This window comes from Cyprinodon tularosa, unplaced genomic scaffold, assembly GCF_016077235.1.
Source record: "Cyprinodon tularosa strain WSP-4 unplaced genomic scaffold, ASM1607723v1 ctg83, whole genome shotgun sequence".
Taxonomy (NCBI): domain Eukaryota; kingdom Metazoa; phylum Chordata; class Actinopteri; order Cyprinodontiformes; family Cyprinodontidae; genus Cyprinodon; species Cyprinodon tularosa.
The window spans coordinates 461,769-485,499 of NW_024039596.1; the positions used below are offsets into that span (position 1 = coordinate 461,769).

The following is a 23,731-nucleotide window of genomic DNA, read 5'->3' on the forward strand; positions in this document are numbered from 1 at the left end:
TCTATTTAGGATCAAATACATTTGATTCTATGAGGGATAAGACTGGAGCAGCACTCGTATTGAGTATGAAAGTTGGTGTTTACTGAGGTGAAAGCTAAAGCTTCTGAGCATGCAACACTATTACAGACCTGATACAAAGAGAAATAGGACAACTGCAGTCAATTAGACAGTTAGGGGAAATTGGAGACCAAGAGAAAAACCATGAATACATGAGAAAAGACAAATTCCACTCTAAAAAGTCCCTGCTGTTACTGGAATCCAAGAGATGTAGTCCTAACAACTTCACCAGTGTGAAGCTCCTCTGCAAACTGAAGAAAAATACAACCTCACTGCAAAAGATCTTCAGAAATAAATTAAAGTCATCTGGGAATGTTAAACATGAAATCTAAAAAAAGCAAAACAAAGTGAGACATACCTTCATAGCTGTAGACCACAATGTGGGTGTGTCCAGGTAAGTGTGGATGATCATTTCTGTCACCAATGACAACTGTCAACGTGCTGGTTGAGCTCACTGGAGGAGATCCGCTGTCAATCATGAGAATAGGAAGGCGGTACTCCTTTTGACGCTCACGATCAAAGCTGCGAAGAGCTGTGATAGCCGCACTGCCATTTCGAAAGTCTGTCAAATTAAAGTTGGTGGCGTCGGAGGTGAGCAGGAGGAGCCGGATGGAGAATGGGCTGCCGTTAGTTGAGGTGTCACGGTCGATGGCATGAAGAAGCATGGAGGTTTCATTCATCTGAACAGCCTGTGGCGCTGCTGTGTTCTCCCAAACAATAGGTTTATAGGGAGCCTCGAACTCAGGCCCATTGTCGTTTATATCAAGTACAGTCACCATAACGATGGCGGTGCCAGTTAGGGTTGGTACACCAGCATCTGTAGCAAGAACCATTATCCTGTGCTGGGAGATTTTCTCTCTGTCCAGAGAACTAGCAACTACTACCCAACCAGACTGGTCCACCAGGAACTGATTATAAGGGTCAGACTCTTTTGAAATGCTGTAAGAGAAACGGCCATTTTGGCCAGAGTCCAGATCAGATGCAGTAACCTGAGTAACAATCGTTCCCACGGGAATGTCTTCAGACATGGCAGCGGACTCATAGAATTGCGGAAAGAAGACGGGAGCATGATCATTGGAGTCTTCAATTTGGACAACACAGTAGGCCAGGCTGTAAAAATCAGCATCTTCTGCCTTCAGGGTCAGATTAAAAGTCCTCTCATGGTGTTTCTCAAAGTCAACCTTCTTTTTAAGTTTTATCACGCCTCGTCGGTTTACTTTGTCTGTTTCAACAAAGAACTTCCTTTCATCATCTCCGCCGACAATGCTGAACGTAACAACAGCGTTCTCACCCTCGTCTCTATCAGTGGCAGAAACAACGAGAACCTCACTATTTACCTCCAGGTCCTCATTCATCTGGAAGACACATAAATATACCTCATTTATGACTACTACTGTAAATATTGTGATAGAATGACAGATGTCTATAGGAAGCTTCACTCACCTGGGTGGAGTAGGACCTCTGAGTAAAAATAGGTGGGTGGTCATTTACGTCTGAAATCATAATGGTGGCTGTTCCCGTCCCAGACAAACCACCTCCATCCCGGGCCTCCACCACCACCAGATACTTGTCCTCGGTCTCCCGGTCCGGTGAACGCAGAACTGTATAGATAGTCCCTGTAGTGGCGTTTATTGAGAACAGGTCGAGGTTGATCTCATTGCGAATGTTCTTGATGATGCTGTAGGTAAGCAAGGCATTCCGGCCTTCATTTGGGTCATCAAGGTCCATGGCACGCATCTCCATGATGGAGGTGTCTGCTGGTGAGTTTTCAGGCACTTGACCAACAAAACACCCGTCTACCACTAGAGCTGGGCAGGGAAAGAAGGGGGGGTTATCGTTAATGTCTTGGACCTCTAAGAGCACATCGGCGAATCCTGTAAGGCCCATTCCCCCCTCGTCTGTGGCCAGAACAAGGAATCTCCAGGCAGGGCGCTCCTCCCTGTCCAAGCGACGCTGAGCATAGATTCTTCCGGTATGTTCATCTATAGTGAACTCCCCACCGGCACCCTGGCCATGGAGGGTGTAACGGAGGGCGGTCTGGTCGGCTTCCTGATCAGGATCTGTTGCTGACACCTACAAAAACCAACAGGAATAAGGTGAAACAAAAAAGAAGTTAGTTTGGGCAAATGTGGCTTTTACAATACGTCAAACTTGTACAATACGTCAAGCTACAACTAAACAGAGGCAAACCTAGAGTTTTCTAGACCAATTGAAAGTAGACAGTTTTCATCTATTTAGGATAGGGCTAAAATAAATTAATCCGATTAATCGTGATTAATCGATTATTGAAATAATCGTCAACTAATTTACTAATCATTAACTTGAGTTTAGAGACTGTAAAATATGCCTTTAGGTGAGAGCAGCAATTATACCAAATTTGTGAAAAAAATATATAAACATTTTACATTTAAGAAATGCTTTATCCAGAACTCCTCAAGTAGAATCATTGTAGTCTCTTTTTAAGGAACCTTTTTGCTATCTGATTATTAATCAATTAATTAAAAAAATTATCAAAAGATTAATCGATTTGCAAAATAATCAGTTGCAGTCCTAGGGCTGGGCGATAATTCAATAACGATATATATCGACCGATAGACGTGTGGCGCAATAGAAAAAAAGAGAGTCGATAAAAGTTTGATAAAGAAACGCAGTTTTCCTTCCTTCTCATTGTAGCCTACCATGTAGGTTTATGCTAATCACTACTTCCTCCTAACCAATCGCAATCGCGGACCCAGGCACGCCGTCACAAAGCCCCGCCCTCTCAAACCACAACGCAGAGCACATGAAGATGTCGCAGCAAGGAGAGGCGGAGGAAATTGTTCCAAAGAAGGGTTTTTGTAGTTCGCTAGTTTGGCAGTATTTCGGTCATGGCAAGTCGGACTAAAAACAAACCACAGTCATCTGTAAAATGTGTAGGGAACCAGTGAAGACCAAGTCTGATAACACAACCAACTTTTTTTTATCATCTCAGCCGCTCACACCCGCAGGAGTACGAGCTGTGTAATCCCCGGCGCAGCTCTCCTCCGACGAATCATCGGGAAAATATATATATATTTTCAGTTCTGGGCAGTTTCCCACGTAGTTCTAAAAATTGAGAGAAAAATGCTGAGGGGCCAGAAACTTCAAAGTAATAACTCAGGTTAAAGCAGGAAACTAAGCTGAACCATTTATTTATTTGTTATATTTATTTTGGTCACTTTTCTGGTCACTTTAGTTTATTCTTTGTCAGTATTTAATAACATAACTCAGGTCTCTTAAGTTATTTTTCTTTAAAACAATTCTGTTATGGTTAAAAAAGTTGGTTAAATAAAGATTTAACTCGAAGTTTGTGTTTGGGCAGAGCTGCACATAAAATATGGTTTCAAATCTTTTCAATAATTATCAATATCGATTAATATGCATTTTTTTTTTATCGATAAGCTTTTTTTCTATATCGCCCAGCCCTATGCAGTCCTAATTAAGAATATATTCAAAGAATCGCTTTCATGTCAGTTTTGGTTGTAGTTATTAAATCACATTTATGACAAGTTTGTTCCAGTGTTGAGTCCTCTAATAACAGCCGAACCGTCCTGCTTTGTGTCATCATAAAGTCAGCTAAGTTTTCTTAGTAGCCAAGGAACTGGTCGCTGCTGTATTCACATTTGCTACCAGAGAGAAGGATGTTGGAATTGATCAGCTGTCCATCCATCAGCCGTGGCAGATGGCAGTTCACAGAGAGGAGGATTATATGGGGGATTTCTCTGTTTGAGGCCAGTTTTTCTTTCCACTGTCTCTCCATACATGCTCAGAGTAAGGGATTGATGCAATGCAAACGACTCAATGCAATTTGAGAAGTAAAATAAGCCACACTACACTATTTGCCTGTTCAAAACAGATTTTGGACAGAGAAAGCAGATAGTTTGAGAGAAGAAGGAAGCCATGTTTGTTAAAAGAGGAAACCTATTACTGGTTGGGGATTAAGGGCTGAGCTACAACTCTGTCCTGAAACTGATGCAAAAGAGGTTAAACAATCATCACTCATCAGACTATCGAACAAAAAACTTATACACATCGACAGACTCCAATAACCTGAGAAAATGAAAGATGGGTTTTTGGTTTGTATCTGATTTGGAGCGTGTTCTGGATTATCGACCTCCAGGTGCTCAAAAACAACATCGCCCCAACTTCAAATTGCTCTGATGCCAGCCGACAGAACTGAAGTCCTAGCCTCGTGAGACCATCCTGATCTCGCGAGCTTTCAAGGTTTCACTCGCAGATCAGTCTGGAGACTCTCCGTTAAAGAAAATTTGGAGGCGTTCACCAAACGAACGTCCAATCAGCGTTGGCTTTGAGGCGGGTTGAGGTGTGACGCAACGAGAAGCGCGACAGTTCAGTCTAAAGAACATGGCGGCTTCAGCCGATGAAACTAGCGTTAGCGTGTCTATCGAGCAAGTTTTATCAGAATTAGAGTATTTCTTCACTGAAAGAAGAGCAAAACACTGCTCTGGAGGCTTTTCTCAGAGGAAAAGATGTTTTTGCTCTTCTCCCGACTGGTTTCGGCAAGAGTAGCCTGGCTTGTGGTTGTGTTTTCGTCGTCGCTCTGTTCGTACGTCATATGCTTCGTTGATCTGATTGGTTTATTTGGCCCGTCTATCACCAGCATAGGCCAATCAGCTAACCAGTATTTTCACCCCTTCCCAAAATTACTTCAACGGACGGTTTCCAGATGGATATGCGGAGCAAATCCATCTGGCGGAGTCAGGTTACTGAAGTCCTGGATAAGGTGTGGAAATATCTCCAAAAAGAACTAAAACAGAGTTTGTTTGCCTCTGATTTAAGCCTGTTTGGTGACTGCAACGTTTAATCACACTGGAATGACAGTGACTTTAAATCTGCATAATTTGCCTTAAGATATTTGTAGTAAATTGGCTTAATAAACACAAACCAATCTTAATGATATTCCAAACGATTCTGCGAAGGTGAAGGATTGCTTTCTGGTGCTTAAAGAGAAACTGTGATGTATGGTCTGTGAGAAAACAGCTGTTAAACCAACTGGATGAGGGGCTCGACGAGCGGTTTATTGGTGCAGGGATAAACTGACAGCACAGGACATGACTGACAGCTGTTAAACCATATTGTGACCAACAACTGAATCTGTCGCCAAATGTTAAAACCATTTTGGTTTGGCAGCTTTCGTTCTAGACTTCACAGCTGTTAAGGAGCGTATGTCAGCTCTTATTCCTGCCAATAATCATTTTATTTTAAAACAGTATTCTAGTAAAATGATGTGTATTTTGAACCTAAATGGACAAAACTAAACAGGCTTACTTACTCTTCAAACAACATGTTCAGCATAATTGTAATATACCTCTAAAGAGTACTCTATTATTTGACCTACTGTATTTCTTTTAACTGTTGTGCACAGTGGCATTTACGGTGACAAACTGGTCAGACGCTCCATTTTGACATTTCTTCCCAATTTAATTAACAAACTGAGCTTCAATAATAACTTTTTCCATCTTCAGTTCTTTGCATGTTACGTATTTCTTATAAAAACAGTCAAATAGCTTTTTTTTTATTTTACTGTGTGGAAATGTCAAGCCCTGCAACTAGGACATGCAGCGGGAAGTGATTGCAGCAGCTGGCCCTGCCCTGCTGGGACTTCACAACACAGGAATAAACATTTCTCTGCTACTTTGTCCTGTTTGCTTAATTAACCTGCCTCCCTGCTATCTCCCTGAGCGAGGGGACAAGAGCAGCGGCAAAAAGACGAGCCCTCACATCTGTCACAGAGACACACAATGCAATTAAAAGTTAATAGACACAGACGAAGGCGAGGCAAAAGTATGCTTTTACCCTTTCTTCTCCCCTTTTGTCACCAGAGGGTTTGTTTACTGAAGCCTTTGAAGTCCTCCCTCCCCATCCTCTCTGCAGCCACCTCCCCTCTGTCGCCTCTTTGCCTTCCCTGACAACGTGATGCAGGTACGTAATATTGAAGATGAGCAGCGGCGGCACCGCAGCGGAGGCAGCCGCACAGGTGAAGTCAGAAAATATTCATTTCAAATTGGATTTTCTCTTCCGTTCGCTATCTCCTGAATTGTATTAGCACACAGGGCTGAGAGTGGCGTGTGATGAAGGGAGGGCCCGTCCATCGAGCGACGGTAAGACTATTGGAAGCGTCGGGGAGGAACCAAACGCACATCAAATCAATTCCAGCAGGCGAGGGGAAGCAGGCCCAGGTTGAGGACTCTGTGACACATGCGCCTCTGTCAGAGATTATTTCTCTTCCCTCCCCGCTTCCACCTTTTTAATCTCATTTAGCTTGGCAGCACATGCAAATTATTGTGAATTAGGGAGATAGGTGTGACGAAAGGTGGAAGGGAACAACGGGAGAAGGAGGTCGAACCTTAACATTTTAGAGGAAACTTTGCAGATGGTTACTTCATTTTCCTTACCCTAATATTTCACCTTAAAGCCTCTCTTAGCAGCTTTTGTGTCGAAATCTGTCATACATGTGCTACATGTTAGTGAACTGACACCGAATCTCCGTTGAGGCGTTGCTCCAGGCTAACTTACCTCTCATGTTTTAGCGTATCTAAGGCTATTAGATTTTGCTGTAAAAACCTGATACGTTTTCCCATATTGTTCATATAAACACTCACATTTTAACAATATTGTACATTATGTTGACTATCCAAGACATAAAGTGATCCTCTCTCACTGAATGAATGAACATAGGAAATAAAGTCCTGTTTAAAACATTTTATAAACATCTATTACACCATTGACCCATACATTCACTCGCTTCCTATAGAGGTTTATACTTTATAAGGTCACCGAGAGGATCGAGTGAGTCCCAGAATGCATTGGGAGATAGAGACAGACTCCACTTGTCATTTTATTTAATTTTTATTTAAACTTTCTTATAATCTTTATCAATCAGACGTATTTCCATTATAATTGGAGTGAAACAAACTCAAACCCAGTCAGCTTAGAGGTTTACAGCACTGGAACTAAAGCCATAGTTGGTCTTTTTGTAGAAAATCTCAATCTTTTTTTGAGTTCAAAATGTTTTAAACGCTACATTCATAGTTTACTAATTCAACAAATCATAATCTTAAAGGCACACCTTGTAACTTTTGACCACTAGGGGCGCTAGACCTGTAACTGCCTGTATTTTGCTTCTAATAAACATCTGAAATAATAAAGATATATGATTGTGTACTAGGAGCAAAGTATTAACTTTTGAGCCTAATAAAATTGAAAAAAGAGAATTGATTTTAAATCTTGCTTCTTCTTTCAGCCAGTGAATCAACTCCTTTCCAAGATCGACGCTTGTTTTCCCTCATGCACGATCCCTTTCACGTTTTCTCTTTTTTCTTTGCCTCTGCCATGACCAGCACAACAAAAAATGCCTTCTAAAAAATAAGAAAAAAAATAGTGTTTTAAGTGAATAATTGCTTATTTTGAGCAAAATAATCTGCCAGTGCAGCAAGCAAATGAGACTTGGTAAGATTTCTTAAAACAAGAACATAATATCCAAGTATTAAGCATCCAAAAAAACTTAAATCAAGTATAAAAATCTATTTATCTTTAACTTGTAAAGATTTTTTTTCTCTTATCTTAAGCAATGTATTCTCATTTATTAGTCATTATTGCTTAGAATTTAATAACCTCCAACCAATTATTGCTCAAAACAAGCACAAAACAACAGGCTTGAGATGGGGTCAGTTCTTAAAACAGGTTAATATGGATTGTCTTATTGTCTTGAAACAAGTAAAAATGTACTCACAGTCTAAATGTTAACGCGACTCAGTCCGCAATGTGTGCTATTTTAAGAAAAAAGCTGCTCAGAATTAGTTTTAGTATCTAGTTACGATGAAAAAAATGAATTTTCTTAAATCAAGTCAAATAATCTTAACAATATTCAGTCTTACTAAGAAAATGCATTGAAAAACAAGTGTATTAAGACCAAAATGCTGAATTCAAGTTTATTACACTTGTATAGATTTTCCTTTTTTGCATTGAGTAGTTGAGCAGGCAGAAATACTAGAAGAAAAGCCTTAGCTCCATGACTATATAAGAGCCTGTGGCCGTTGAGCCATACGTTTTTCCAGGTCGAATGATCTGTCCAACAACGGTGTGTCATCTCCCAAATTGCATTGGCGGTATTTCAAGAGGCTAGCCCCACTTGTAGCATTGATACTGACATATATAAGGAAGTCATTAAATATAACTCATATGCGTCAACTCTTTGGATCACACAGACCATGTGCCTTTAATGAAAACTTTGCATTTTCATATTTCATTTCTATAAGTAATCATGATGAACAGCCAGTCAGACTATGAATGTGTTATGCATGCCAGTGTGAACTGTAATCCGACTGGAAAGGGCAGTATATGTTAACCCTTGATCAGGATCCAGTTGTTCTGAATGAGGTAAGCTGACTTGAGAGTGCGTGTGTGCCCTGCGTCAACGTGGCGTATTTCCTCTTTGAGCAGCTAGATGCTAGCCTCGTGAGACCCTCCTGATCTCGCGAGCTTTCAAGGTTTCACTCGCACATCAGTCTGGAGACTCTCCGTTAAAGAACATTTGGAGCTTTTCACCAAACGAACGTCTAATCAGCGTTGGCTTTGAGGCGGGTTGAGGTGTGACGCAACGAGAAGCGCAACAGTTCAGTCTAAAGAACATAGCGGCTTCAGCCGATGAAACTAGCATTAGCGTGGCTATCGAGCAAGTTTTATCGGAATTACAGAGTATTTCTTCACTGAAAGAAGAGCAAAACACTGCTCTGGAGGCTTTTCTCAGAGGAAACGATGTTTTTGCTCTTCTCCCGACTGGTTTCGGCAAGAGTTTGATCTATCAATTGGCTCCTCTTCGTCGTCGCTCTGTTAGTACGTCATATGCTTCGTTGATCTGATTGGTTTATTTGGCCCGTCTATCACCAACATAGGCCAATCAGCTAACCAGTATTTTCGCCCCTTCCCAAAATTACTTCAACGGAATATTTCCAGATGGATATGCGGAGCAAATCCATCTGGCGGAGTCAGGTTAGTTAGATTCTATCACGATATTTCCATCGGTATGTTTACAAGACTCATCTTCAGTTGGTCGGCTTTTTTATTGTGATTATGCTGATTTATCTCCATTTAAACTGTAAAATAAATTTTTATCTCGGTTTATACTGCAAAGTAATTGTCTAAATATTAGTAGAAATGTCTTTAAAAAAGTGTTTTCATTCTTAATCTGAGCAGATAAATAAGGTAATCTGCCAAAGAAATAAGCAGTTTTGCCATTGAAATATGAAAATTAGATATTACATTGCAAGAACGATCTTAAAATAAGTCAACAGTTCTTAAATTAAGTGTATATACCTTTAATTGGGCAGGTAAATAAGATGATTTACCAATGGAATGAGTATTTTTTACTCTTAAAATAAGATAATTAGATAATATGCACTTGAAATAAGACAACGCAATAGTTTTTTCTTACTTTAAATATAAATTGTTTTGTTCTATTGTCAAAGGGTCTCACTTTCCTGCTCCATTCAAGCAAAATGCATCTATTTTTAGTAAAAATCACTTACTTAGATAAAAAAAATGCAGTGGGTTTATTATTATATTATTCTCTTAGAAGTTGCTAAGTATTTTTTATTCTAAATGTAAATCATCTTATTAAATAGGGAAATTGTCTTACCTGCTCAAATCAAGGGGAAAATACATAAATTTGAACTCCCTTTAGAAATTGAGAGTTATAACAAAACTCCTCAGTTAAGTCCAGAAGTTAAATCCACTGACCTCCAGAATGAAAACAGGAAACTGAGTGAGCTCCTCCATCACAGAGGCGTGATACTCTGTCTGACTGAACACCGGCGCTTCGTCGTTGCGGTTGACCACCTGAACCACCACCAGCGTCTCATTCTCCCACTTCCCGTCAGAAGCCACCAGCCGCAGCTCGTAGTGCTGCTCCATCTCATAATCCAGAGGCTGAGCCACGAAGATGGTGCCCACCTCTGGCTCCACGTCGAAGGTCCCCATGGCGTTTCCTGAGGTTATCTGGTAGCGTAGCTTAGCATTGGCGCCTAAATGGAAGACATAAAGTCCCAGTTAGTTTTAGCTGGTTTCACTGTTTTCCTTTTTTTTTCTTTTGTCACTTATTTTTCCTGCTCAGAAACTCATGTTAAATTTAGTCATCTTTGTATTCAGATGTGTCCTTCAATAAAAAAAGTATACGATTTTAAATAGATTAATATTCTCACATTGAAAACCATCTAGATTGATGCCTTTGAATCCCACTTTGGGAGATAAAACAAAAAACAAAACAACCGTAAACACAATAACCTGAGTTATATGTAGCTCTCTTTAACATTTTTATTGCTGACAGGAGAACATTTTTGATGGCAGGAGGAATCCAAGAACCGATGGCCCATGTGGACAGAAGCAACAGATATGACATCACAGATGTGGGGCTCATTAGATGCTCTCGCCTCAACGTCTCGTCTGTCTCAGGCCTGTTCAAGGAAATATTGTTTCCAGTACTTTAGAGAATTTTACCTTGGCTAAAATTATTTTCCTGCAGATTCAAAATGAAGGTCTTCTTACGCAATAAATAAAAAAACTCTCTATAATGTCATTTGTAATGGGTTTTAGGCTTCAGTCTTGCACTTTGTAGCTTTTTGTTCACACCTAAATCCAAAGAAGAACCTCAGGCTACGTTCACACTTCTAGCCTTGATGCTCAATTCCGATTTTTTTTTGTGAAATCCGATTTTTTTGCGTTGCCGTTCACATTTCCAAACACATGCGACTTGTATGTGATCTCTGTTGGGTTCAGAAAATGTAGGTTTTTGTAAAAGGAAGAACTGAAATACACAGTAAGGGATTTTTCATACGGCTTCTGCAGAAGGAGAGACATTTGAACCCCAGACTCAAACACACCGTCTCCCACCGGACATCCTCCGCAGAGCGTTTTATTAACAGAACATGACACATGGTTACAAACAGAGTATTGTTCTGACAGAACGATTGATCAGTTCGTAAAGACAGGATGCTGCACTAGAATGACAAGGCAGGATGGTCTCCTGACTGAATCATGAGACACAGTGGAGCATCCCCTTGCACAAATGTTTCATAAGCACACATTAATTTTATAATCATCATTGAACAAACCTAACAATCTCCTGTGTGAACTACAGTCATACAACGCAAGTGTCCTGCATGCGCAGTAGAGGACGCAATGACATCACCACCAGTGTGCTCTGTTTATGGATGTAAACATGGATGGTAGCGCCAGAGCGCATCTAGCGATCTTTCCAAACCATAAAAACACACTCTTTTCAAGATGGTTAAACCAAAATAGTGCTCTCTGCATCATCGTCTGCCATGGTTGTTGTTTTTCTTGCCACTTCTTCATAGCAAGACCCAGAATAGTGACCTTTGTCAGGTATTAATGCTGTTCAGGTCGGATGAATGCAACCTGGCCGTTCAGACACAGGTCGCATTTCAAAAGATCAGATTTGCATCGGAATCAGGACCACATAGCCAAGTGGCCTAGGTCGCATTGGAAAAAAATCGGATCTGTGATGTTCAGACAGCCATGAAAAGATCAGATAAAGGTCGCATATGGGCCAAAAAAAATGCTGTAATGTGAATGTAGCCTAAGTGGCAGCATAGCTGGCTTTGAATACTCATTTATTTTGGAGATGTCTTATTTCAAACTACACTTTTCCTAAGGCCTGTTTTAAATAATAGCAGCTAATTGAGGTGCATTCGTACAGGGAGAAAGCCGCTCTGGTTACTTTGTTTTAATAAAACCTGCAATCAGGTATTGACAAGATCAAACACTGCATCTTTAAATGTTCATTTTCATTGCGTGTTTGTTTTTTTTAACTACAGGGATGCATTGATTACTGTTATACACTTTTACAATGACAATCAAGTGTTCGAATTGATTCGTGAGAACAAGTAACTCTCTCGCCTTCTGTGCTCCTGTGATGCTGCTTCGAATGTACCTTGGAAATGGTCGTATGGATTGATTTATGTTCAGACATTTGACAAACAGATGTCATTAGGTATGACTGAGCTCTCTTGGTAATCTGATATTGCTTTTTTTGTTGAGAATTATCGCCTTGTGTTTTGCATTCTCCAGATCGTTGAAGGTCATACCAACACAGGTTACTATAATATGAAAATGCTGCAATGAATCAGTATTTCATAACGTAAATCACACTGTAAACCTGCCCTGGTAAATTTAAACAGCTGCTGTTTACGGTATGCCTGAAACGCCACAATATGACAAGTAAAAAAACAATTAAACTGAAAAAAAAAAAAATAATCGCACCATAGTCATAGGGATAAATATTGGATTTTTTTTACTCTGTAATGCTGCGACTTTATATCTTTTTTTTTTTTTTTTCAAAGTTCTTTGTCCAAAATGTGAACATTCCAGAAAAGAAACAAAGATGTTTGAGGGGAGTGAAGGAAGCCATCTATGTTAAGAAAGAAAAAACTACCTAACAGAGGGGGTGACTCAGGTTTCAGCTTTCAAAAACCTACAATGCAGCAATAGAGTTAATTCCTTCCCTCTATCATTGCAAGCCCCACCCCTAATATTGCTAGCCTCGTGAGACCATCCTGATCTTGTGAGCTTTCAAGGTTTCACTCGCTAATCAGTCTGGAGACTCTCGATTAAAGAAAATTTGGAGCCGTTCACCAAACGAACGTCCAATCAGCGTTGGCTTTGAGGCGGGTTGAGGTGTGACGCAACGAGAAGCGCGACAGTTCAGTCTAAAGAACATGGCGGCTTCAGCCGATGAAACTAGCGTTAGCGTGGCTATCGAGCAAGTTTGATCGGAATTACAGAGTATTTCTTCATTGAAAGAAGAGCAAAACACTGCTCTGGAGGCTTTTCTCAGAGGAAAAGATGGTTTTGCTCTTCTCCTGACTGGTTTCGGCAAGAGTTTGATCTATCAATTGGCTTGTGCATGGCTTGTGGTTGTGTTTTCGTCGTCGCTTTGTTAGTACGTCATATGCTTTGTTGATCTGATTGGTTTATTTGGCCCGTCTATCACCAACATAGGCCAATCAGCTAACCAGTATTTTCGCCCCTTCCCAAAATTACTTCAACGGAAGGTTTCCAGACGGATATGGGGAGCAAATCCATCTGGCGGAGTCAGGTTATAGTATTGCAGGCTAACAAGAGAACCCAAATGACTGCCCATTCCTAAGGGGTGGACCCATTCGTCCGGTTCAATTTGCATGTTTTCTAAGCCAAAACAAGGCTTTGTTTTTGTTCCACTCTATAAAGCCTTAAACTTAACTTTATTCTGACATTTTGAATAGAAAAAGCTTCCTGGATGGGAAGTGAAACGTCTTCAAACTTGGAAACAAAGTCCAGTTTTTACTTTTTTGGAATTAACATGACCTGGATGACTGAGAATCTTCACCAGCATGGCTCTCATGACATTTAAGTTGTTATGATCTAACCACTGCTTCTGTCACTGTGGCCCTGGCAACATGTGGCTACAATACAGCTCTCCACCATGAGTCTGGGAATGGAGTATAAAGTGCTTGGAGGTGCTCTGACTTAAGATTTTACTGACCACCCTCGGATCAAACAGCATTGGAGGGACACGTTTTCATGAAACAATTAATTAAGCTAATATATTTTCAGCTGATCCGGATGAATAAGAATCTGCTTAAAACCTGATGATTGTCTGTGACAAATGTCATCAAAGTTTAAAGTCCTACACAATAAAACAAGTTTAGATTCATGGTGTAGTTCAACTATTGCCACGATTTAATAACAAAAAAGTAATACTGATTAGATTCTTTTAAAAAAAAAAATTGATATTCTATAAAAGAAGAATTAAACTAGCTTTCTCCGTTTGTGGCATTACTTCCCCCTCAGCCTTCCCACTGGTCCTTGGTTTCTTGTCTTGATGCCTTGGCTCTCTCCTTATCTTCCAAGCCTTTGCTTTGGGTATTTTACTCCCTCTTTTGGGTCTTTTACTCTCGTTATGTGTGTCTTTTACTGTCTGTTTTGGGTCTTTTATTCTCATTTTTGGGTCTATTGCTTTGGTTTTTAGGTCTTTTACTCTTTTTTTTCTCTCTTTTTCATCTTTTTCTCTCATTTTGTGGGTCTATTGCTTTGGTTTTTAGGTCTTTTACTCTTTTTTTCTCTTTTTTTCTCTCTTTTTCATCTTTTACTCTCATTTTTGGGTCTATTGCTTTGGTTTTTAGGTATTTTACTCTTTTTTTCTCTCTTTTTCATCTTTTTCTCTCATTTTGTGGGTCTTTTACTCTCCTTTTTGGGTCTTTTACTCTCGTTTTGGGGTCCTTTACTTTGCTTTTTTTTTCACTACTCTTTTCTCACTTATTAACATTTATATTTCTTGTAACGTTTATTCTTCTATCCTCCTTTTTAAAAGCTAATCTTTTTAGCTTTTTCTCCTCTATTGTTTCTCCCCTCACAGTCCTGCCATCCTCATGCCATCCTTCCTTTGTCAATGTCTCCCCTGACATCTTGTATTTCCTTTTATCTCTCCTTTCAGCTTTCTCTTCTCTCTCTTTTCCCATGTACTCTCCTCCCCATCCCTTTTTTTCATTTTCTCTATCGGCCTCTCTTCTACCCTCCTGATAAAGTGAAAAAACACCCAATGGATGAGGTAAACACACACACAGATGCATGTTCATAGCCCAGAGGCAGGTCTGTCTGAGTCCAGCCTGCTCTCTGTTTACCGGCACCAAGGAGACTTTAGGAGACAAACACCATCTGTAGAGACATGGAAGAGCTTCATCACTACATTGGAGAGAGCGTGCGCTTCTGTGTCTTTGAGGAAAAGTTTAAGTGCACCGGTCCGTCACAGCCTTGAAGCACAATCTGCGGTGACATTTGAGCGAGCGGCTCGGTGCGCGTGTGTAAACCGGAGAGCGTGTAAATGTGTGTAAGGGGAGTAGCTACAGAGGTTTTTAGCCTCCGGCGGCCTCCCTAATGATCAGCCTGGCCATATGGTGTTGCCCTCCTAACGCATACACAACCACACACATGCACACACACACACACCAGGGGACAGGGTTGATTTAATTCACAGCCTAGCAGAGGACCCAAAATTGAGATTAAGGTCAGATCTCTGCTTCTCATGAGGTGGACCGGAGGGGAAATTTGTCCCTGAGCCCTGACTGCAGGTCGACACTCTGACAAACTAAACTCTTCACTTTAGCAACTTTCATTCCATTTTAAAACTGCGCAAAAAAAAAGAAAAATCCTGTAAAAAGGAGAAGCTGATTGCAGAAATGTGATTCAGTTATATCACCTTATTTATTCTCTAATTTCAAACTGAATGGAAAACTGAGTCCACTATCATCCAGGTTAACTGTAACAACCTGTAGCAACTTTAACAACCTTACAAATACAAAAAACAATATTTCTTTAAATAACACTTTTTTAAGCTTTTAATGAAAGAAAGAGACAAGTGTGAATGATAGTATTATATCATGTAAGAGCCTTGAAATCATTGTGTAAAAAGTTTGTCTCATAGAGTTAGTTAAAGAGTTCAAACAAAATAAAGCGAACATTAAAACAGTAATCAGTTTTATTGAGTGGATTTAGTTCAAAACTTTCAACAAAGAAAGGTTTCAGGCAGGAATCCAATCTATAATCTCTGTGCAGAAAGGCAGCAACATTAAAAACTGCACCACCATCCAGTTAGTTTCTCTGACTCCTCAACAAGGCTGCAAAATTAGTGTGAAATGAAACTACTGGCTTTCTTTGAACAGTAAAAAACAGGTTTACTATTCAAAAAAAAACTCCACCTGAAAGAGAAAAACTTAAAGAACATAAACAGAAAATTGAAATCTGATAATACAGGAAAACGAAATTATGAAAAAAACGAAAGAAATAAAATAAGTAGAACTATAAAAAAGAAGGAAATAGCAAATTTACTATTTAAACCTTTTTTTATTTTCGATTGCATTGCTTTATGTAATTTAATGAGGGAGGAAATGACTATAAGAATGGAGGAAGAATGATAGAGAGAGCAGGAAGGTCTCAGGTGAAGGAGGCCACTGAGAGAACAACAGCTGAAGATGGTAAGATTTCAGAGTAAAAGAGACAAAGAGGAAACTTATTCAGGGAATCCAGACTGTTACGTATTTTTCTAGGTATAAATTCCAGTAGTGAGATGTTAGATTTAGTTTCTTTGTGAGACATTTTGCTGCACAGCTCCTGAAAGTTATCATCGAATTCAGTTAAGTTCTTTGTCTGACTTTGTCTTCTGTATTTATTTATTTTGTGAAAAGCTGTTTTTTCTTAGTTAACTTATGCTTAAAGATTATCCATATATTTTTTGCTGTGTTGATTCCTTTTACATATAAAGGATTTCTTTGGTATTTTGATGAAGAACTCCAGTTCTGCCATCCTGCATAGACATTTGTGCCTCATTTGCCATAAATTGGGATGGGCAAAATCTTAGGGAACAATTTATTAGATATTCTAATGTCGCATTTGCTACTGTAAAAAAAAAAGCTAGAATGCATTTAATTTGCTGATTAACATGTCAAATTAATTTGTAATTAATTAGCATGGATTAACTAATCACTCTGGGAAAAATCTAAATCTAGATAAGAATTTTTTTCTTAAAATAAGTTCATTTGTTCTTGGATTGAGGAGGTAAAAGGGACATTTTGCCAATGGAACAAGACAATTTATACTTAAAATAAGAAAACACAATTGCATTGTCTTATTTCAAGAGTATATTATCAAAGTAAAAATACAAATTCCATTGGCAAATTATCTCATTTACCTACTCAAATTAAGGGTAAATACACCTAATTTAAGAAATTTTTACCATTTAGCAGTGTGGAGTAATTTTTGAGTCTCTTCTCACTCCTCATGGAAGGTGTTTGCACGGTGACATGACTTCTGGTCAGCGTGAAACGACCAGTGGCTTCCAGTCAAACCTCCCTTATTATCACTCCACCTCACTGCTGCCGTAGATGTTTGCACCTGTTTACTAAAACCCCCGAGGCGACACTTAACTGAAACACTGAACTCAGCAGAACTGATAAAAAGCCTCTTGATCTCATTACCCGACACTCTTAGTTCTGCACATTTTCCGCTAGGAGGACCAAATTGAGCCAGAAAACACGGCGGGCGACAAAAGCTACTGCATCTAATCAGCTTTATGGGGAGGGGAGGTGGAGGAAGAGGGCTAATCTAAACCTGCCCCTTACATCACCTCAGCTCTTCTAATACCAACAAGCTCTGAATCAAGCTGAAATGAATGCAGTTTAAACTAAAGTGTCAGTGTGTATTTCCGCTGCAAATGTGTTTGTTGGACCTAGTTTATATCAGGGCTGAAAGGTCACTGGTCCTTCAACACCTGTCAGCTTAACAACAAACTGTGCTCATAATGTACAACATGCACCCACCCACCCACATACACCGAGGAAGCCAAGGTGACAGTACAGCTGGAGGATAAAACCTTCAGTACATTTTATAGCTCATCAGGTCTCAGCGTACAGCTTAGGAGCCGGATTCTTCATCCTTTGGTGACCTTCAGGAAAACAAGCATCCACAATTTACATCAGAATCAGCAAGTGGATATGGGAGAAGCCTCAAGCCTGGAAACAAATTGGCTCGCCGGGAAGTCAGCCTTGAATTTAATCACAACAGGCGCAAGATTACTAAGTTCTTCCTGTAGTTTAAGACCCACCAACTGCCCTTAGTGCAACTGTTCAAAGCATTAAACAGTTTCCCATTATGTCACATTACATCCACAAATTTCCTCGTATTTCATTGGGATTTTATACGACTGTGAAACACAAAGTGATTCATTTCATAACACTCTCAAAATACTTTATTGTGACTTAAAGGTATACTATGCAACCGGTGTTGATTTTCCAGCGAGGCTCCCCCCAGAGGGTGAAAGTAAAAGTGCACTGTCGTAAATATGCTCAGCTGTTCTCCTGGTTTCTGCGCCAAGCCAGGCGCGGTTGTTTTGAGCTTAGCAGACTTGCGAACGCAACGAATCACCATGTCTACTGCGGTAAGTGACTATTTTGTTCCACTTTTCGAGTTTGAAAATTTCGCTGTTTTCTCGCTGGTTTCACCATGATAACTGCACAAATATCGCCACTGCGCTAGCAACGAGCATGCCTTTCACTGGGGGTGTGTAGCAGTTCTCGCCGTAAAGCAAGACCAACTCTCGTGATGCACGACACTTCTGAGCCTGTGGGTGCGGGCCGAGGGCTCCTGCAATTGCAAGTACGGTATTTCCCCTACAGACCACCAGGGCGGCCGAGAAAACCTTTGTTCGACCTGAAATGACTCATTTAATCATCCAAAACGTTGTGGAACACATTAATTAACTAAAAAATGTTGCATTCTTTAAATGAATCATGCATCATATTCCTTCAACATCAAACTATTTTTGTGTGTGTGCTTTTGGTTCATGTGTATAGTGTCAGAATTATGACAAAAGTGAACTACAGGCATATTTTACACCACCAACGTGGATTGAATGTCCCACCCGTATAATTCAGTGAAAAACAAGTGCAGCTGAGTTGCAGGAAGCTGTAAGTGCTTCGTTACTGCAGGTTTATGCGATTAAATTATAACTGTGCTGCTTTTGTTTGAGGGAATTACACATAATTTTTTAAGCACAGACAGAGATCACCACCCCTCTATTAATAATCTCTGAAGTTGACTTTTTCAGTGCTACTTTGGTGCAGATTTTTGCAGGTGAAACGGCAGTTTGTGCTCCGATGACGTCACCATCCAACCAATGTGCTCAGAGACAAACCAAAATGGACTCTTTTTTTCTGTGTTTGCAGGGATGTTCAAAGTCGTAGGGAAGTCATACTTAAATGTCAACTTATTCTGGCTTAAACATGTATATAAATGAAACGATATTGTCCCAAAATGTAGAAATTTTTTATAAAAATAAAAAAAATCCTGTCTTAAAATCTGTGGGGGTTTTTTTTTATCTTGTGCAGGCCAGTTTCTTATACATCAGCTTGGACAACTAAATTCGGCCAATTATATATCAACGGTCAACTGTCAATCAAATTTTTTCGGTCATAGCATCTTGATTCATATGTCACAGCTAATATACGCAACGCTAAAAATAAGAAATCAGAATCATTTCCTTTCCCATTGAGTTCCGTCCCAGTGTTCACGGGGATGGACGTCTGTGTCTTCAGCAGGCGTAGAGCTAACAGAACTGGCAGCGTTGCGAGGCAAGGGCTCAAACATGTACGGCTGGAAGCCTTCTACACCAAACCAAGCTTCTGCCGCCCTGGCGTCCTCTTCCACAACATCTTCGTCCCCGCTTTCCTCCTCTAAATAAAAAAATGGAAGACGGAGGAGACTCATCCAAGTCCTCCGACACTAAACTCTCCTCCTCTTGCATGTTTCCGCTGTCCATAGCATTCCTTGACAGTGTTGTTTCTAAGTCACCAATTTAGTGCTACTTGGTCCCCATGGAATTTCCCATTGGGACCCTACTAGCACTAAGTTGCTAACTGGTTAGCAGGATGCTTCAAATAAACCGGCCACAATCAAACTTGCTTGTGAACTTTCGCCAAAACAATCCCGCCCCCTTGATAAACGACCAATCACATTCCCTTTATTCACTTGTTTAAAGTCGGGCATCACTTCAGAATTCAGAAATATAACGATTCCCTATGACTTTAAGAAAATTATTGTCTTTCAAAACGATTCAACTACGCTGCGCTTCTGGGTCACTGAATTGTGCCTGTGGGATGTTGAATGCGCACATTTAGAGTAAAATAAGCTCTTTTAGCGTTATATTAGCTTCTAGTGAATGAAAACCCTGAGTGACCCTGAATCCGCCTCTGGAGCATAATATGCGTTTGTGGTTCACTATCCTTCTTTATAACCAAGAGACTTTGTTTTTTTACTACTTTATACACCTCTTCCTATATGTATCTAAATTATTTTTAATACTGAACAGGAATTATTCTGGAAAAACCTTAAAAAACAACTGCATCTCGTGACTTTTTCTGTCTAAGCAAATTATTTCAGTTACTTTCTATCAATTCTGGTAAGATTGATCTCTGAAAACCTCAACTTCATCATCAATCAAAACAAGATTAAAATAGAGGCAAACTCTATTTGAGTATCTCCAATCCTTAATCCTTTATCTCTGTTGTTCTTCTCACTCCACTGACTGCATACATCACTTAAACATCCATCGACTCTCCACCGCTTGGACCACCTGGGAGCTCAGAGACCAAGATCAGCAGAAACAGCCATCCAGGCTCAAACGTCCCCTTAAATCCTCCTAACTGGTGGGTAGATGGTGGTCTTACTGGGATTAAGTCAAACCTTAAATCTAATCCCTGCTGAGTCAGCACTGCGAGTGTCAGACAGAAGGATCTGTTTGGGATTTAACATGTTTTTCTCAAAATCTCTCTCACTTACCCATTAGAATATGCTTTTCTCATCATTTATGACTAAATGACACTGGATGAACCAGAGTGATCTACTTTTTCACTGCTTCTGGGGCTTTTTTCAAAGATTGATGGTGTCCCTAAACTAATTCAAAAGTTGTGCAGAGAGAACATTTTAGGAGCAGTCTGGGATGTTATGTTTCATTTATGCTTTTATTGTGAAGTGCTGACAGCGAGACTGTGACAGGAAAAGCTGTGGGGTTGTTAGGGGCAACAACACATCCAAACTGAAGGGTCTGGGAGGCTGATTAACTAATAAGAATTATGAACCAATTATCCCAGCCACTAAATAATGTAAACATGCCAACTGCTATATTCTGTACCAGCACAGGACATCTTCTTTTTTTTTCTTTTCTTTACAAATGACCATTTTAAATTCACAAACCTGCTTTAAAGAGGCACCAACCATTTAGTCTATTTGCTAAGTCTTTTTCACGTAGGTGGCGTGTCAGTCACACAGCTTAAGCTCCTCCTACGCTATCACATGATGCAGTCCAGGGTGCAAACACTGTGCATCTGAAATGCAGAGCGGTGAACTCCCTGCGGTTCTCGTGAAAATCACAGTGGACACAGCGTTTGGTCTGAACGCACCTTTACGGTATGCCCCCTAAAGTTTCTTTGGATCATTTTATCCACCAAAATACGAATTAATTCCAAACTTTTAGCCCCTTTGCGGTACAAATCCATCTACGCTGTTCTCTGTGTTTGCTGTCAGTACAGAGTGACATCATCGTAATTCTAATTCCGATACAGGTCACTTGCCTTTTTAGACAGCAGTCTGTTTCCAAAAGATCCAAACTGTATAGGATTTAAAACTACATACAAATTTGGCCCAGATCGGATTTAAAATAATCAGGTTCCATGTGACTTGGCCTGTTTACACACAAATAATCTAACCTGAGTCCCTTTGGGGCTAAAAAATCATTGGAGGAGGATATTTGTGCAGTTGTGTAACCTGGCATAAACCGGATTGATATTGTGTAGGATTTAAATTGAACTCCACGTATCGATCTGGAAAACATCATGTAGAAAGTGTCCGCAAAAGGGAGGGACATTCAGTTGAATTCTGAAAGATGATTGGGTACCTACTGTACCTCCCATGTCCCAGGTTTTAGCCAATCACAGCAGCAGTAGCAGCTTGATTTGTTTCACAGTTGACAGAGTGCCCTGTCACACTTTGCAAATTTAGCCAGCGTATGCCGACGTCCCAGAACCTCCTAAAACGTTGGCATACGCTGAACTTTCTATGTATTTTTTCAATTTTGGGCGGATGTATAGAGTATTCATAACGAGTCCAGTACCAACAAAAGCCTAACCTAACCTGCACAACGCATGGCATGAAGCAACGCGTAAAGTTGTAGGGAAGCAGCTGTTCCAACGGTTGCATTTCCGAATTCTCCCATGTGGTGCCCGACTTTACATGAGTGAATAAAGAGAATGTGATTGGTCGATTATCAAGGGGGTGGGATTGCTGTGGTGGAAGGTTCGCAAGAAAGTTTTGTTGTGGCCGGTGTTTCAGAAGCATCATGCTAACCAGTTAGCAACCTAGTGCTAGTAGGTTCCCCATAGGAAATTCCATTGGGACCAAGTAGCACTAAATTCGTGACTTAGAAACGACGCTGTCAAGGAACGCTATGGACAGCGGAAACATGCAAGAGGAGGAGAGTTTAGTGTCGGAGGTCGTGGATGAGTCTCCTCCATCATCCATTTTTTATTTAGAGGAGGAAAGCGGGGATGAAGATGTTGTGGAAGAGGAAACCAGGGCGGCAGAAGCTTGGTTTGGTGTAGAAGGCTTCCAGCCGTACATGTTTGAGCCCTTGCCTCGCAACGCTGCCAGTTCTGTTAGTTCTACGCCTACAACCTATGCATTCGCCATGCCTATACAACCGCTGCGTATATTAGCTGCAACATATGAATCAAGATGCTATGACCGAAAAAATTTGATTGACAGATGACCATTGATATATGATTGGCTGAATTTAGGTGTTCAGGCTGACGAAGAACTAACTGGCCTGCAGAAAATAATAATAATAAAAAAAAAATTTTTAAGACATGATTTTTAAAAAAAGAGAAATTTTCTAACTTTTGGGACATCGTCTGATAAATAGCACATTTATATAGACGTTTAAGCCAGAATGATTTGACATTTAAATACGACTTCCCTACGACTTTAAAGCTGCTCCCCTCAGGAGCAGCGATCTGTCTGAAGGCGCCCGGTCTGCATAAAAAGATTTCTTTGAACATGGTAATAATCTAGCTGCTGTTTACTGCCTGTCCAAAGAAAAAAAAAAAAAAAAGAAAAAGAAAGAAAGAAGGTTTGCAGTCGCAGCGGATTCAGCATCATGTCTGCTAGGAAGATGGCTGGTACTGGCCGTGAACGCAGGGAGGAACCATCACACTCACCTTCTCGCTAACCCTATGATGATGATCTGTGAACCCCCTTTTATACCAAATCGCTGCCAATACGCCAATATACAGTAGCTGTAAGTCAGAAACATGTTCAGCTGTCATCTGAAACACGTCAAATACGTTGATATACGTTGAAGAGAAGTTCTTAATAAGTTACGCATAAGTTACTCTTACTGTAGGTTTTGGATAAGCTAGACACCACAACTTATGAGTAACGTATGTCAATGATCAGATAACTTACATGTAACTTATGGCCCATGTATGAGCATACGCTGGCATATGTCGGGAAATTTTTCGACCTAATTGCGGTATGTCGATGTGTGCTATCATGCTTTAGCATGCTCATAACTTATATAAAACGTAGCCATAACTTATCCAACATATGCCAGCATTTTTGCCAAATTTTTAGTACGTCAGTCATACGCTGGTCTAAATCGTCAAGGACTTACAGGGCCTTTAACTGATAAATCTAACTCTTCCCAAATCCAGTTGGGAGAACATGCAAATATCCACAGAGGCAAAAATAATGTGATTTTACTTTGGAAAGAAGGTATTCCAGCTGAAACCACTGCAGCCATCTTTGTTTTGTTTCCGCGTCATACTAGTTGATGTCATACACAGCTTTTCTTTGGAAGCCCTCTGTTGGCTTCTGGTAAGATGTATCTTTGGGAGTTTGGGAACTCAAATCTCACTACAATTCATCTTGCTTATAAGGTAAATAAAAAACAGCAAAAAGAAAAGCAGAACAAATAACTGTGACTTCCATTTCATCGTCTGAGTATAAAGAGCCATTTGCTGCGTTTCTTTTTATA

At 40.1% G+C, this 23,731-nt stretch overlaps 1 protein-coding gene across 1 annotated transcript in view; it reads right to left on the reverse strand.

Annotated features, from left to right (window-relative positions):
- The window catches only part of si:dkey-22o22.2 (neural-cadherin), a 254,121-nt gene that overhangs the window by 41,348 nt on the left and 189,042 nt on the right, over positions 1–23,731 (reverse strand). The window contains exons 17-19 of the mRNA XM_038272450.1: positions 9,835–10,118; positions 1,501–2,130; positions 416–1,412 (exon numbers count right to left, since the gene is read on the reverse strand). Coding sequence (XP_038128378.1) covers positions 416–1,412; positions 1,501–2,130; positions 9,835–10,118 — 1,911 coding nt within the window. The remainder of the gene's footprint in view (positions 1–415; positions 1,413–1,500; positions 2,131–9,834; positions 10,119–23,731) is intronic.